The following is a 17,504-nucleotide window of genomic DNA, read 5'->3' as shown; positions in this document are numbered from 1 at the left end:
CAAAGCTGTAAACAAGGTCATAGAAAGCCATTCTGACAAAGGAAAAGGCACTCATTATTGAAAGCAAAACACATCCTATGTGGCATTTTTTCTAATAGAATCAGCTTCCACTTTGATAACTCATCGTAAGTGGACAAACACAGTCTGCACTCCTGTTTTAGATGTTACCTAATCGGCGTGTCATCAACCTTGCTCAATAGCATTGTTTTCCATAAACTGTCAGAGTAATTCATGTAATTGAAAATGTGTGATAATAGAACTGTGAAAATCACTGAACCACTCATGATGAAATGGAACCCATTTGTGTCCACACCGCCCCATAAAAGTAACTTTGTTTTAGGAAACCATCTCATTTACATTTAAGTAATTTTAGCAGGCACTCGTCTTATCCAGAGCAACTTACATCAGGTGCTAATATACCAACTAATCACAAAAACTGAATGGATGACAAACATATTCATTGTTTTTTTATATATATTTTTGCCCGTCAGACTAAATGGACTGATTTTCTAGTTTCTCTCACACAAGATATTTACACCGAGGTAGCACCACAGGTACCAGAGTGGTGTGGCTGAAACCTAACCAGGTAAAACTCCGGACCTTATATGGTATGATGGGACCAGAGTTTTCTAATCAGGTCACATGGTTTAAAAAAACTCCTTGAAAAACTCCTGGCCTTGGGAAGGATGAAAACCCTGTCAAACTGCAGTAACCTTGTAGGACTAGGGGGGGTTTCCTATGCACAGAGAGAGAAAGCAACATGATTGGACAATAAAACTCACAGGGCTGAGCTTGCTTTATGCAGGTTTGCATCGTGTAGTCATGCCTTATGCAACTTTAGGCCTAATTAAAAATGTTCTCACAGTCTATGTCAGGTATTGTGTTTAATGATGAATTCCAGTTAAAAATTGTGGTTTTAAAAAGTCTAGGTAGTCTAGTCAGCCCAAGTGTGAATATAAACCAAATTTGATCCCATTCACATTTTCTCACAAACAAATGGACTGTATAAACACAACGTTACTACTTTGTTTACCTTGGCCAGAGAGACAGGGCGCATAGTAGGCTAGAGACTATGCAGCTGCTGTTGTTAGTAGCCTACAGTTGATCAGACTGAAACATTTTCCAGTTTCCAATGAAAAACAGCATTTCAGATTGCTAATGCATTCGGAATATATTCAGACCCCTTGACTGTTTCCACATTATGTTACGTTACAGCCTTATTTTAAAATTCATGACATTTTTTCCCCCTCATCAATCTACACACAAAACCCCATAATGACAAAGCAAAAACAGGTTTTTGGATATTGTTTAAAAAAGTAACTATTCAGACCCTTTACTCAGTACTTTGCTGAAGCACCTATGGCAACGATTACAGCCTAGAGTCTTCTTGGGTATGACACTACAAGCTTGGCACACCTGTATTTGGGGAGTTTCTCACATTCTTCATTGCAGATCCTCTCAAGCTCTGTCAAGTTGGATGGGGAGCGTCGCTGCACAGCTATTTTCAGGTCTCTCCAGAGATGTTCGATTGGGTTCAAGTCCGGGGTCTGGCTGGGCCACTCAAGGACATTGAGACTTGTCCCGAAGCCACTCCTGCGTTGTCTTGGCTTTGTGCTTAGGGTATTTGTCCTGTTGGAAGGTGAACCTTTGCCCCAGCCTGAAGTCCTGAGCGCTCTGGAGCAGGTTTTCATCAAGGATCTCTCTGTACTTTTCTCAGTTCATCTTTCCCTCGATCCTGACTAGTCTCCCAGTCCCTGCCGCAGAAAAACATCCCCATAGCATGATGCTGCCACCACCTTGCTTCACTGTATTGATGGTGCCAGGTGTCCTCCAAACGTGACGCTTGACATTCAGGCCAAAGACATCAATCTTGGTTTCATCAGACCAGATAATTTTGTTTCTCATGGTCTGAATGTTCTTTAGGTGCCTTTTGGCAAACTCCAAGCGGGCTGTCATGTGCCTTTTACTGAGGAGTGGCTTCTCTACCATGAAGGTCTGATTGGTGGAGCTCTGCATTGGTAGAGCGCTGCAGAGATGGTTGTCCTTCTGGAAGATTCTCCTAGGAACTCTGGAGCTCTGTCAGAGTGAGCATTGGGTTCTTGGTCACCTCCCTGACCAAGGCCCTTCACCCCCGATTGCTCAGTTTGGCTGGGCAGCCAGCTCTAGGAAGAGTCTTTGTGGTTCCAAACTTCTTCCATTTAAGAATGATGGAGGCCACTTTGTTCTATGGGACCTTCAATGCTGTAGAAATGTTTAGGTACCCTTCCCCAAATCTGTGCCATGACGCAATCCTATCTCAGAGCCCTTCGACCTAATGCCTTGGTTTTTGCTCTGACATGCACTGTCAACTGTGGGACTTTATATAGACAGGTGTGTGCCTTTCTAAATCATGTCCAATCAATTGAATTTACCACAGGTGGACTCCAATCATGTTGTAGAAACATCTCAAGGATGATCAATAGAAACAGGATGCACCTGAGCTCAATTTCGAAGTCTCATAGCAAAGGGTCTGAGTACTTATGTAAATAAGGTATTTCTGTTATTTTATTAAATGTTTTACTTGCAAAAATGTCTAAACCTGTCTTCGCTTTGTCATTATTGGGTATTGTGTGTAGATTGATGGGGGAAAAAAATATTCAATCAATTTTAGAATAAGGCTGTAATGTAACTCAATGTGGAAAAAGTCAAGTGAATACTTTCCGAATGCACTGTAATGGAAGAGTTTTTGCTTGCGTCTGTCAGGTGTGATGTGTTGTCACGCTTGCTAAAGCCCCCTAAGGTCTAAGGGGGCTTGTGGGGATCGTAGAGCATAACTGAGTTAGGCCAAACCGTTCAGACGCTACATACATTTTCATGAGAAGACCGACTTTTCTCCTGGTCCACCGCAGATGCGGAAGACCAACATTGGCGGATGCGGTGGATTGAGACGCAGCCCATGCAAAAAAAACAGATATTTCTAGCTTAAACAGACAGATTTGTATGGGGATTTTTTATCATGCTAATTCGATTTCCATGGGGATGCGGAGATCGATAAATACCAGAGGAAAGTGGAGAGCACACCTTGAGTTTTGTGCCCGACCCGCGCGACCTGAATCTGATCGGTCAAGACACGCAAATAGCCTGCAGCAGCACTCCAATGTGAAGGACAGAGAAATTCTACACGAGTTGACAAATCATGAGGCAAATCGGTAAAAAAACAGCACTTTGCATTGATATATTTTATTAAACTAAATTGAAAAGTGCTGTGGCAAATGCCGCCTCACGTTTTCTGGCGTCTGTATTGAGAACATTCTCTGAGTTAAATTAGATTTTTTTTTGCAGGGGAGACTAGATTGAAAAGGAAAGAATATGTCCTCATTCCTCTGGAAAAGCCACAAAACTAATGTCTCTGCACCCTCGTCCAATTCAGATGTTCTATTCATTTCATAACCGTGCCTTTGCCACCCGTTTAATTCAACAGTAACAACAGAAGATGAGAAAGAACCCCAAGTGCGTTACACTGACAGCAGATACATGTCCTCTCTAAATATATATATACTGTAGGTTTTAATCTGTACCACCACCTGTCCATAGGATAAATTGGTGACTGCTCAGTGGAGTTTCCAATATTGCTGCTGCGATTTAGATATGCCCCTCATGAGTGAAATGTAATTATCATTTGTTGTACAAAGGCCCATGTTTTCCCCCCACATGTCAGTCAATTACACACAGACAAGGAAACTAATTTCACACTGTATAAGCTCAATGTAAATAGATGTACTGTACAGCGCACAAATGAGAACATTGGATGAGTGTGCTCGCATAAGCACTGTTCTTATACACACAATGTTGAGAACATGCTGGAACAGGAACCTTTTGAGAGCTCCTGCGGTCATACTGGGGATTGTATTGATTTTAATTTGCAACTGAATGAAGTGCTCAAAAGGAGGACAGAATCGTTCCAGATAATTAGCGAGCCCTCGAGGTGTTATGGGAGGTAGAGAGGGGCTCGCTGAGAAGAGGATGAAAGAACAATCTCTAACACTTTCCATGTACAAGCTGTATAGTCCCTGTTTTTATGCTCAGTGCATTATATAACTTGCTATAACCATTCATAACACATCATCATGGTCTCCTATAACTGCCTGTATATGTGCATAATTGTTTTAAAGGCAAAAAGGCAGGCGGTTCATGAAGTGTTATTGACACATATCACTATTTTATTTTATTTCAGCAGAAATAAAATACTTATTACTTAGAAAACTCTTTTATCCAAATGGACTTACAGTACAGCGAGTGCATACATTTTTGTATGTTAAACCCACAACCATGGCATTGCTAGCACTACACTTTTACCAACTGGGCCACACAGAACTACTTGGCCTGTGAGGTTTCAAATGCTACAGGTAACTGCCAAAATAAAGGAAACACTTGAGTAAATGAGGGTTATGTTTCACTAAATTGGATCATTCCAATATATTGGTATCACTCCGCGGCGGAGGGATACATCCGAGGTGAGGATTTACAGATTTACTCCCGTGTGCACCTGTGTCACGGCTGGTCCACCCCTATATATAGACCCCATGGCCGCGACACATGTTCTCTTTAATTTTCTCGGTGGATGTCTGTATGGTTTGTGGTACAGACTTTCTGAAGTTTGCTTGGTAAGTCACTGGTAAGTGTAATATCTTGCATGGAAGTATACTCACTGGCAGTTTGCAGCTGGCCACATGGCCAGCCCCTCCTCTTGAGTGCTCCACTCGCTGCACGCGGTTGATCTGTATCTTCCGCCCGTGGTTTGTTGTACTTGTGTTTCGTTAGCGTTACACTATGACTCCGTGTGCATCCATTAGTAGGGTGGCTCTTGTTGTAATTTACCTTACACAACTTGCCGACTGGCTTGTCCTATGTGTGTTGTGATTTACTTAAACATGCTGCTCCCCGCTCCCTAGGCTGCTAATTACCCTGCATGTTTTTTGTTTCTTGTTCTTTCCCCTACAGAATGTAAGGGTATCGTGGAGGCATCAACTTTGGAGTTCCTTAACGGAGTTACTCCATCATATGGTGCTGTTTTTACTGCTTGGATATTAAACCGACTAGGTAATATTGCAGTTGGCGTAAACCAAAAACCAAATAAATCAAATCCATTACCTGGTTGCTGTTTTTTGTCAGCCTGTTTTTCCCACACGGGTCTTCCCCTTTTTTTGCAGAGCTACTGGGTAATTTATCCCTCACCGGGTTCCTATTCCTCCAAGCGGGTCACAACATAAGCTCTCCCAAGGTCGTTGGACCCCTGCTCTGTGGCCTTGTTGGCTTGGCTGAGCTTATGGCTTCCCTTTGTGACAGGTTTGATGGTGGCATCCCCCTGGGGATCCACATAACTCTTGTATGCATTGCCTGGGTTTGAGCCATGCGGAGAGGGCGGTGGAGCGCCCTACTGGATGCCTGTTTTGTGTGGTGTTCTCAGAACGCCTGCGCCTGGCGCGTTTGGAGGCCATGCACGAGTGGGTCGACCAGGCTCGGGCTCAGGCTGGGGACGAGCTCCCTCCCTCAGGAGTGGTGCGCCAGCGAGCTGTTAGTCCCTCTACTGGGCCAAGTAGCCCTGTCCTGGCACCTCTAACGTCCCGAGGATTGCTGACCCTCAATTACCTGGAAGATTAGCTGATTTGTGCCCCAACCAGGACCCAGGTCCTGTCAGAGACATGCACTTGACCCATATCGGCGGGCTCGGCATTACTGAAAACGACAAGAAAAGTCATCTGACGTCCACCCAGAGGGTGGCCTTCATTGGCATGGAATTGGACTCAGTCCTCATGAGAGCATGCCTGCCCACCAGAAGGGTTCAGGTGATCTTATCTTGCCTCAAACACTTTCGGCATGGGCAGATGGTATCCGCCCTGACCTGCCAATGCCTGTTGGGCTTGCTGACGGCGGCCTTGTTGCTGATACCCCTGGGCCTGCTCCATCTCCGGCCTCTTCAACGGTGGTTCAACTCCCACTGGCTGCACCTGAAACGCCACCATTACCGCCAGCTGCGGGTGACCACACAGTGCCTCAGGGCATTGTTGAGGTGGCGCTGTCACTCCTTTCTCTCAGGTGGGGTGGAGATGTTGAGGATGTGCCGCCGGGAGCTGGTCAGCACAGACTCCTCCCAGATCGTCTGGGGGGGTGTGACCAAGGGCAGATCGGCCAGCAGCTGTTGGCTACCCCCTTGGAGCGGCAGGCACATCAATACACTAGAACTCCAAGCTGTACTCTTTCCTTCCACATCTGAAGGGAAGACATGTCCTGGTGAGAACGGACAACACCACAGTGGTGGCTTACAGGTCCCGTGTGGCTCAGTTGGTAGAGCATGGTGTTTGCAACGCCAGGGTTGTGGGTTCGATTCCCACGGGGGACCAGTACCGAGAAAAAATGTTTGAAATGTATGCATTCACTACTGTAAGTCACTCTGGATAAGAGCGTCTGCTAAAATGACTAAAATGTTACATCAACCGCCTCCATCTTATGGCACGGGAGCTCCTTCTCTGGGCTCAGGGATGTCATCCTGAATGTGGCAGCGGATATGCTCTCGAGGGAGGGCTAGCCACCTTGGGACTGGAGCCTACATCCCCAGGTGGTGCAGCACCTGTGGGACAAGTTCGGGAGGGTGCAGGTGGACCTGTTTGCCTCCCTGGACAATGCACATTTCTCCATGTCGGAGCCACCAAGGACTCTGGGCTTGGATGCTCTGGCTCACGATTGGCCAGGGCTGGAGCTTTATGCATTCCCCCCTTTTCCCCTGATAGAGGCTGTGCTGGACAGGACGAGGATGGCGGAGCATCTGCCCCTGAGACTTGACCTGCTGTCTCGGGCCGGGGGAACTCTGTGGCATCCGAGACCGCACCGCCTCAGTCTGTGGGCTTGGCCACTGAATGGCACCAATGGTCCATATTAGGACTACAGGAGGGTGTAATGAACACCATGTAGAGCGCAATGGCACTGACTACAACTGCTGCATACCAGTTGTGCTGGCGGTTGTTCTGCTCTTGGTGCCCTGGTATTGAGGTTGTGCCTGAGTCATGCAGGGTGCAGTATCCTCCAATACCTGCAGTCTCGCTTGGATGAGGGCTTGGCAGCCTCTACGCTGAGAGGGTATTTGGCCAATATATCTGCTTGCCATGTGGGATGGATAGACATGCCAGTGTTGCACCATCCCTTGGTCTCCAGGTTTATGAAGGGGGTTCGTTTCCTGCATCCAGCTAGGACCCGCTCAATGGCGGGCTGGGCTCTGGTTCTGGTCTTGGCTCCTTTGGCAAAGCCGTCTTTCGAACCGTTGGAGTCTACCTCCCTGAAACACCTCTCTTTGAACGTGGCTTTCTTAGCGATTACTTCCATGAAGAGGGTGGATGAGCTCCATGCTCTTTCGGTAAGTTCTGAGTGCTACCGGGTGGACCCCGGTGGGAGGAGTATATCTCTCCGTCCCAACCCTTCATTCTTCCCGAAGGTTCTGTCAGACAAGCATGTGAACATACCTTTTATCCTGTCTGCTTACGACACCCCGGCAGTGGCGGGGGAGTCTGGGCCTCCCTCCGGCATGCTGTGCCCTGTGTGGGCACTGGCTGCCTATGTGGAGCAGACACGGTCAGTGAGAACAACAGACCAGCTCTTTATCTGCTATGATGAGAGAGTCCTGGGGGCTGGGTTATCAAAGCAGAGGCTCTCTCACTGGATCGTGGACATGATTACGACAGCATACCACCTGGCTGGCAGGCCAGTGCTGGGATCTGTGGTAGCACATTCAACACGAGGTGTGGCTGCGTCCTGGGCTCTACTTGGCTTCCGCTTGCACCTTTGCTAGGTACTATCAGGAAAATGTGGCACCTCCCTCTGCGGTTGGTTCAGCAGTACTGGGCATTGCCTCCCCTTCCGGGGACTGTGCCAGGACCCCCTTTCCACATTGGCTGGCCAGGTCCCTCTAGCACCGACTAAATCTGGTACGGGTATACCAATATATTGGAGTGATCCAATATAGTGAAACATAACGAAGGTTGCGTATGTAACCATGGTTATGTGAGCTATATGGATCACTCCAATCCTCTACGGTGCTAGAGACGCCTAAAAGATGATGTAGAGAACGTGTGTCGTGGCCATGGGGTCTATATATAGGGGCGGACCCCAGCCGTGTCACTGGTGTACACGGGAGTAAATCTGTAAATCCTCACCTCGAATGTATCCCTCCACCACGGAGTGATACCAATATATTGGAGTGATCCATATAGCTCACATAACCGTGGATACATACGTAACCTTCATTCTAACAGCTCTGTTGTGGTATGGGCTGCATTTTCCTGGCATGGTTTAGGTCCACTCAACCACATAGAGGGCAAGGTAAACACCAATAAATACACAGCCGTTCTAAGTGATTACCTTCAACCTATGGTGAAGCATTTCTATCCTGATGGGAGTGGTCTCTTCCAAGATGACAATGGCCCCATCCACAGGGCATGAAAACTATGTCAACTGTATGACATGGCCGTCTCAGTCACCAGATCTCAACCCAACCCAACGCCCTATTTAGACACTTTATGTTGGTGTTTCCTTTATTTTAGCGGTTACCTATACATGAGAAAACAAGGATCAACTTAACACTGAAATATCTCCAGTAGTCTCAGAGGAGGAATAGGTATAAAAATAGAATTAATAGAAAGGGGGTCTCCATTCAAGTCAATGATGGCATAATGGGTGGACTGCAGCCATTTTGAGTGTACCCTTGCCTAGGTCAAAATTATACAGGTTAAGACAACGTTGTCACAAATATTGTTCCCATTGTTGTAAAGAGTTATGGGATATTAGAATCCCATTGTCCTAACCTTCCCATCTTCAACCTAGACCCATACCAGGAAGTAAAAGTTGGAAGTGTACCCTTCTATCTGTACTGTGATTGGTTGAGTCAACTCAACTGACATTACACAAAATACATTTCATTGCATGAGCCACATCAGTTAGCATAATTTGAATGAACATTCTACATTACCATGGCAATCCAGCATCAGTTGATAGAACATTCCCATATACCATGGAAAATTTGCATCACAGGTTTACCAGTCAAATTGCCATGGTAAGAGCTTCCAACCCTGTTCTATTCATTCTATTTCTATGAGAATATGGCTCTATTCAGTCATAAGAAGTGTGCTGGCTGTCACTGGCAACGCGACAAACACATCATTGTCGTCCATTCATTTACAAAGTTCTCTGCAGAAACTACCATATTGCTTTACATCACTCCTGACACACAGAAGTATGAAATACCTCACTCACTCCCAGGGATGGCTAATTCTTGAAATTCCTTTTATCGCTACTGATCTAGGCAAAACGGCCGGGAAACCTGGATACTGGGTTTGATTAAATAGCAGCCCACAGTCACTTCAACTCTACTGCTGCTGACTCTTTTTCAATGTCTCCCCATTTTTCCTCCTCCTATCGCTCTTCTGCCCTCTTCTGATTTTTCTCTCTCTTATAGCTGCTTTGTATCTTTTGATTGATCTGAATATGGCTGAATGCTTCTTATCCTCCCATGCCAAAATCTGACCCTTAATATACTCATCTCTCTCTCTCTCATTTACTCTTTCCTCTCTCTCTTGTTCTGTACATTCAGGATTTCAGTGTGTGATGAGGACAAGTTCCGCCACAATGAGTTCATCGGAGAGACACGCATCCCTCTCAAGAAACTCAAGCCCAACCAGACCAAGAACTTCTACAACTGCTTGGAGAAACAGCTACCTGTAAGTTATCTCCAATTTGCCTTTTTCATCCTCCCCTTTGAATCCAAATGTAAGCATTTCCTAAGGTAAATTGGTTATTTGGTCAAAACTGCTAAATTACAAACCTTGACATGTAAATGTTATGTTCTGTATGTACAGATAATTTGCCTAAATAGAAATCTTACCTAGTGTTGAAAGACATCAATACTGTATGTCTCCTGTTATTAATAAACAATGAGCCTTGAAACATCTCACATACAGCCCAAATCCTTAACTTCATGAAACAACCACAGTAATTTCAATGAAACGCCACTTACTGAGGGGTCTGTTCAACACTGCCTCTCTCCTTGAATTAATTAAGCAGGTTAACAGCATTAAAGACCAGAGAGAATGACGGTCTCTCATAATCCATAGAACAAGCAATTATATTTACCAAGGACTGAGCATGGATGCAAGAGGCATATGATTTACTCACAAGTGCTACTTAGTGCACTGGAGGATGTTGTTGTCATCAAAATAGCTATTGTGTGATTATTTTACGCTACTGTTGCTAGTCAAATATGGACAAGCTTCTTTCACATACAATAGCTCCACCTTCAATTTCAATTGAACTTGAGATCTACTAAATCGATCTTTCGTTGAGCTGCAAAATTTGATTCTCTAAACTTTCTGAAAATGTGGGTTGCTGTTTCCAAGAACCTTAGTTTGGGAGCTTTACTTTTTACGAATGAGCTGATTGATAGGGTAGATATTGATAGCTATTCAGAGCCCTTTCTTAATATTCACTCTTTTATCCAAGCGTGTCGGTAAGATCTAATTTCATCTGGTTTAGCGGTGCTCACAGAAATACTTTTCTCTTACCGTCAACGACACAATCTGCTCTGAATACTCAGAGAAGGCTTAGCCCAGCCTTTGACTGAACAGCACTGTCTTTTTCTCTGGCTTTCCAATGGGCAGCCTGTGGATTACTGAGCTATGTGCTGCTGACGCACATACAGGCTCATACACACACACTCACTCACTCACTCACTCACTCACTCACTCACTCACTCACTCACTCACTCTTCATTCCTCAATTAGACTCTTCCCTTTATTGTTTAATTAAGAAGCACCTATGTCTAGAGCTTTCTTCTGGCTGTCCGCTACCACAGCTTCTACTATGTGTGTGTGAGCGTGTGCGTGCATGCTTGTGTGTGTACGTCACTGTTTTTGTTTGTCAGTGTGTGAGTGGGTGTGTGTGCAGACCAGCTGGGCTCTTGCAGCCAGCCTCCCACCTGTATTCAGCTGCTTTGTAGCAATGCAAAGCACCTCAGCAGGGGATAGTTTAGAGAGGGTCTCAGTTAAGGTTGCACAATTCATCGAATTCACATTGAAATCGCAATATTGACATGCAATATCCATATATCATGCAATATTTTGAAATGCCACTCAGTCACGCGTCGCGTTCTTTTTTATAAATGCTGAACAAAATTATGAACGCCAAATGTAAAGTGTTGGTCCCATGTTTCATGAGCTGAAATGAAAGATCCCAGAAATGTTCCATATGCACAAAAACATTATTTCTCAAATTGTGTGCACAAATTTGATTAAATCCCTTAAAACAACCTGTTGTGGACAGGCGTTCCGCCGTTCCGCCAACGGAACGCCTAGCCAACAGCCAATGGAGTCGCATGGCGCGAAATACAAAAACAACTAAAATACCACAATTCAATTTTTTCAAACAATCAACTATTTTACACCATTTTGAAAGATAAGACTCTCATTAATCTAACCACATTGTCCGATTTCAAAAAGGCTTTACAGCGAAAGCAAAACATTAGATTATGTTAGGAGAGTACATAGACCAAAATAACCACACAGCCATTTTCCAAGCAAGCATATATGTCAATAAAACCCAAAACACAGCTAAATGAAGCACTAACCTTTGATGATCTTCATCAGATGACACTCCTAGGACATTATGTTATACAATACATGCATGTTTTGTTCAATCAAGTTCATATTTATATCAAAAACCAGCTTTTTACATTGGCGCATGATGTTCAGAAAATGTATTCCCACCAAAAACTTCCGGTGAATTTACAAAAATACTCATCATAAACGTTGACAAAATACATAACAATTATTTTAAGAATTATAGATACAGAACTCCTTTATGCAATCGCTGTGTCAGATTTTAAAATAGCTTTTCGGCGAAAGCACATTTTTCAATATTCTGACTACATAGCTCAGCCATCACGGCGAGCTATTCAGACACCCGCCAAGTTCGGGCAACAAACTCAGAATTAATATTAGAAATATTGTATTACCTTTGCTGATCTTCGTCCGAATGCACTCCCAGGACTGCTACTTCCACAAGAAATGTTGTTTTTGTTCCAAATAATCCATATTTATGTCCAAATACCTCCGTTTTGTTCGTGCGTTCAGGTCACTATCCAAAGGGTAACGTGCGAGCGCATTTCGAGACACAAAAATTCAAAATGTTCCATTACTGTACTTAGAAGCATGTCAAACGCTGTTTAAAATCAATTTTTATCATAACATTTTTACATTTTAGTCATTTAGCAGACACTCTTATCCAGAGCGACTTACAGTAGTGAATGCATACATTTCATACATTTTTTCTCCGTACTGGTCCCCCGTGGGAATCGAAGCCACAACCCTGGCGTTGCAAACACCATGCTCTACCAACTGAGCCACACGGGACCTGTAAAGTTGCGATAATATTCCAACCGGACAATAGTGTATTCATTCAAGGAGGAAAAGAAAAAACGGCGTGCTCACGGGAACGCGCATATCCAATCCCTTTGTCCTCAGGCAGACCACTCAGAAACTGAGCTACTATACTCTGCCCAGAGACAGGAGAAGGCTCAATCCGCTTTCTGAAGGCTTTAGACAGCCAATGGAAACCTTAGAAAGTGCAACGTAACCCCACAGATACTGTAGTTTCGATAGGGAATCAAAAGAAGAACTACAATTCTCAGACTTTCCACTTCCTGCTTGGGATTTTCTCAGGTTTTTGCCTGCCATATGAGTTATGTTATACTCACATACACCATTCAAACAGTTTTAGAAACTTCGAGTGCTTTCTATCCAAATCTACTAATAATATGCATATTCTCATTTCTGGGCAAGAGTAGTAACCAGTTTAAATCGGGTACATTTTTTCATCCGGTCGTGAAAATACTGCCCCTATCCTAAACAGGTTAAGTGAGCATTTCTCCTTTGCCAAGATAATCCATCCACCTGACAGGTATGGCATATCAAGAAGCTGATTAAACAGCATGATCATTACACAGTTGCACCTTGTGCTGGGGACAATAAAAGGCCACTCTAAAATGTGTTGTGTTTTGTCACACAACACAATGCCACAGATGTCTCAAGTTTTGAGGGAGCGTGCAATTGGCATGCTGACTGCAGGAATGACCACCAGAGCTGTTGCTAGAGAATTGAATGTGTCGCTCTGCATGAGGCAAATGGTGGTCACTAGGGTTGAATATTTTCCTGGTATTTTACAAATGTTCCATCCCGAGAATAAATAAATGTTCTCCCTGGTAACCCGGTATTTCCCTCCAAAACCAGAAGTGTCATTCAAAAGCATTATAAAGCATATAAATATGCTTATGTCTGGATTTGATTATAGTTTTGATCGAAATTCAAGCCTGATGCTCCCTGAGCCAGATGAGCCATTCATTTTAGACATTTAATGAGCCTAAGCTCAAAAAAGCCCAAATGATTGTGCCGTTATCCAATACATATATGATATAGGCTACTGCACATTACGCACGACAGAAAAACACAAAAGCCCATAGATCTAGCTAGCTATATGCTCTCTTGGGTAAATAAATTAAACTAGCTCCAGTAGGCTCATCTTTTTCAGTGTGAACTGTATTACTGTACTGTATTTTATTATACTGTATCATATGGACTGGAATTACACACACTGTTCAAACCACGATGAAGCAGGGAGAGAACATGGTGGAGCACATGTGACCTACACAGTTGCTAGTATAGGCTAGCGAATTAGATTTTAATTTTGAAATATATAATAGGGCCTATTTGTATAATTAGTAGGCTGACGCATATATACACTACCGGTCAAAAGTTTTAGAACGCCTACTCATTCAAGGGTTTTTCTTAATTTTTTTACATTACTACAAAATCGAAAAAATATTATCTGACATGGGCTAGTTGATCTGGAACTTTCTGACAAGTTATAAATAGCTGTCTTACAACAGGAAAACTGAAGATGCACTACCCAATTTAGAAATTGCACCTTGAGCATTCTGCTATTACAACTTCCAAGACTTACTTGAAAGCCGGACTGAGCTGCGTTTTTTTTTTTCGTCTTCTAAAAAAAATCATTATACAGTACCTGTCAAACGTTTGGACACACCTACTCATTCCAGGGTTTTTCTTTATTTTACTATTTTCTACATTGTGGAATAATAGTGAAGACATCAAAACTATGAAATAACACATATGGAATCATGTAGTAACCAAAAAAGTGTTAAACAAATCAAAATAAATGTTATATTTGAAGTTCTTCAAATAGCCACCCTTTGCCTTGATGACAGCTTTGCACACTCTTGGCATTATCTCAACCTGCTTCATGAGGTAGTCACCTGGAATGCATTTAAATTAACAGGTGTGCCTTCATAAAAGTTCATTTGTGGAATTTCTTTCCTTCTTAATGCGTTTGAGCCAATCAGTTGTGTTGTGACAAGGTAGGGTGGGTATACAGAAGATAGCCCTATTTGGTAAAAGACCAAGCCCATATTATGGCAAGAACAGCTGAAATAAGCAAAGAGAAATGACAGTCCATCATTACTTTAAGACATGAAGGTCAGTCAATAGGGAAAAGTTTAAGAACTTTAAAAGTTTCTTCAAGTGCAGTTGCAAAAAAACATCAAGCACTATGATGAAACTGGCTCTCATGAGGACTGCCACAGGAACAGAGTTACCTCTGCTGCAGAGGATAAGTTCATTAGAGTTACCAGCCTCAGAAATTGCAGCCCAAATAAATGCTTCACAGAGTTCAAGTAACAGACACATCACAACATCAACTGTTCAGAGGAGACTGTGTTAATCAGGCCTTCATGGTCGAATTGCCTCAAAGAAACCACTACTGAAGGACACCAATAAGAAGAAGAGACTGGCTTGGGCCAAGAAACACAAGCAATGGACATTAGACCGGTGGAAAGTTGTCCTATTCCAGGTGACGCTGGTTGAGAGTATGCCAAGAGTGTGCTAAGCTGTCATTAAGGCTATTTGAAGAATCTCAAATATAAATGTTATTTTGATTTGTTTAACACTTTTTTGGTTACTACAAGATTCCATGTGTTATTTCATAGTTTTGCTGTCTTTACTATTATTCTACAATGTAGAAAATAGTAAAAATTAAGAAAAACCCTTGAATGAGTAGGTGTTCTAAAACTTTTGACCTGTAGTGTACCTTTCATAATATTTATCCTAGAGTATCTCCTCTTTTGTTGTTCTTATCTTCATCATTCTAATGGCATCCATGAATAATAAAGGAATATAATTAGACGCAGAAGGCTTTCACATGCATAACCCATCATCAATTAGCTAAATATACGACCAATAATGCATTGAATTAATTACCTGAAAGAAGTGGGATAGGACATCTACAGTATATATAGGGCTATATATAAATCTGGAACAGAGTTATCTATTTTGGATGCAATTTGAATGGAGTTAATGGAGAGAGAGAGAGAAAGACTGCGAGAGAGTGCTTGCGCATGCACTGATTTAAAGCAACAATATTTGAGTGATAGACTGTTTTAAAACTCTGCAGATGCAATAAAAATACAAAAATCTTTACAATAAAAAAATAAGGTGAACGCCAAAATCCAAATGGAGATGGGTAAATTAGACGCACATTCGGTCTTTATATTACTGTAGCATAGACTTTGCTGCAGCAAATGTAGGCCTTCCTGTCACAAGAAAAAAAGTTATGATGATGAGATGATAGGTCTACATGCATTGTGAACTACGCGCCATACTGAGATGGGTTGTCTGTCCCCACCCTGAGCGCTGATGATTCATCATGTGGAGGCCGTAGAGAAGCCAGATTTAGATATCGCATATAATTTAAGAGTTCCATTTCACGCCATGCTGTCATATACATAATGTATTTTCATTTACCGGTTTCTCGCAGTTATTTATCCCAGGGAAATGGGAGTGGTTTTGGGCTGTAAATCCAGGTAAATCTCGGTATCTGGTCACACCAGATACTGACAAGCCCCTACTTTTTTTAAGGTATCTCTGACCAACAGATGCATATCTGTATTCCCAGTTATGTGAAATCCATAGACTTGGGTCTAATGAGAGGGAGTGAGAGTGGCTTGTTCACACAGCAGCCAATAGCAAAACCGGGACAGGCAGATACTTTCATTGCAGGAATCAACATAAAGCATAGGCTATTACTGTTGACCAAGTTTAGAACAATCTACAGGAACGTTGTGTAGCAAAATCACAGAAAATTACAGACTTAGTCCTCCTCAGTCACTCTGTGTGCTGAGTACCAACTGAGGGTAGTTTAGAGAGGGTCTCAGTCCTCCTTAGTCGCTCGGTATGTTGAGTACCAACTGCAGGTAGTTTAGAGATGGTTTCAGTCCTTCCTCCTCAGTCACTCTGTGTGCTGAGTACCAACTGAGGGTATTTTAGAGAGGGTCTCAGTCCTCCTCAGTCACTCGGTGTGCTGAGTACCAACTGAGGTAGTTTAGAGAGGGTCTCAGTCCTCCTCAGTCACTCTGTATGCTGAGTACCAACTGAGGGTAGTTTAGAGAGGGCCTCAGTCCTCCTCAGTCACTCGGTATGATGAGTACCAACTGAGGGTAATATAGAGAGGGTCTCAGTCCTCCTCAGTCACTCTGTATGCTGAGTACCAACTGAGGGTAGTTTAGAGAGGGTCTCAGTCCTCCTCAGTCACTCTGTATGCTGAGTACCAACTGAGGGTAGTTTAGAGAGGGTCTCAGTCCTCCTCAGTCACTCGGTATGATGAGTACCAACTGAGGGTAGGCTGGAGAAGGTCTCAGTCTCTCAGTCACTCGGTATCCTGACTACCAACTGAGGGTAGTTTAGAGAGGGTCTCAGTCCTCCTCGGTCACTCGGTATGCTGAGTACCAACTGAGGATAGTTTAGGGAGAGTCTCAGTCCTCCTAAGTCACTCTGTGTGCTGAGTACCAACTGAGGGTAGGCTAGAGAAGGTCTCAGTCCTCTCAGTCACTCGGTATCCTGACTACCAACTGAGGATAGTTTAGAGAGGGTCTCAGTCCTCCTCGGTCACTCGGTATGCTGAGTACCAACTGAGGGTAGTTTAGAGAGGGTTTCAGCCCTTCTCAGTCACTCTGTGTGTTGAGTACCAACTTAGGGTAGTTTAGAGAGGGTCTCAGTCCTCCTCAATCACAGTATGCTGAATACCAACTGAGGGTAATTTAGAGAGGGTCTCAGTCCTCCTCGGTCACTCTGTATGCTGAGTACAAACTGAGGGTAGTTTAGAGAGGGTTTCAGCGGTTCTCAGTCACTCTGTGTGTTGAGTACCAACTTAGGGTAGTTTAGAGAGGGTCTCAGTCCTCCTCAATCACAGTATGCTGAGTACCAACTGAGGGTAATTTAGAGAGGGTCTAAGTCCTCCTCAGTCACTCTGTATGCTGAGTACCAACTGAGGGTAGTTTAGAGAGGGTTTTAGCCCTTCTCAGTCACTCTGTGTGCTGAGTACCAACTGAGGGTAGTTTAGAGAGGGTCTCGGTCCTCCTC

General features: G+C 43.6%; 1 protein-coding gene across 2 annotated transcripts in view; it reads left to right on the top strand.

Moving 5' to 3' along the window:
- Positions 1–17,504, top strand: part of LOC106603746 (double C2-like domain-containing protein beta) — a 189,396-nt gene that overhangs the window by 155,948 nt on the left and 15,944 nt on the right. For both annotated transcript variants that reach the window (XM_014197801.2, XM_014197802.2), the window contains one exon: positions 9,617–9,743. In XM_014197801.2, the coding sequence (XP_014053276.1) occupies positions 9,617–9,743 (127 nt within the window). The remainder of the gene's footprint in view (positions 1–9,616; positions 9,744–17,504) is intronic.

The sequence above is a fragment of the Salmo salar genome, chromosome ssa04 (assembly GCF_905237065.1).
Source record: "Salmo salar chromosome ssa04, Ssal_v3.1, whole genome shotgun sequence".
In the NCBI taxonomy this organism is placed as follows: Eukaryota; Metazoa; Chordata; class Actinopteri; order Salmoniformes; family Salmonidae; genus Salmo; species Salmo salar.
Note: the sequence above shows the minus strand (reverse complement) of the source record. Positions and strands in the feature narration are given on the sequence as shown.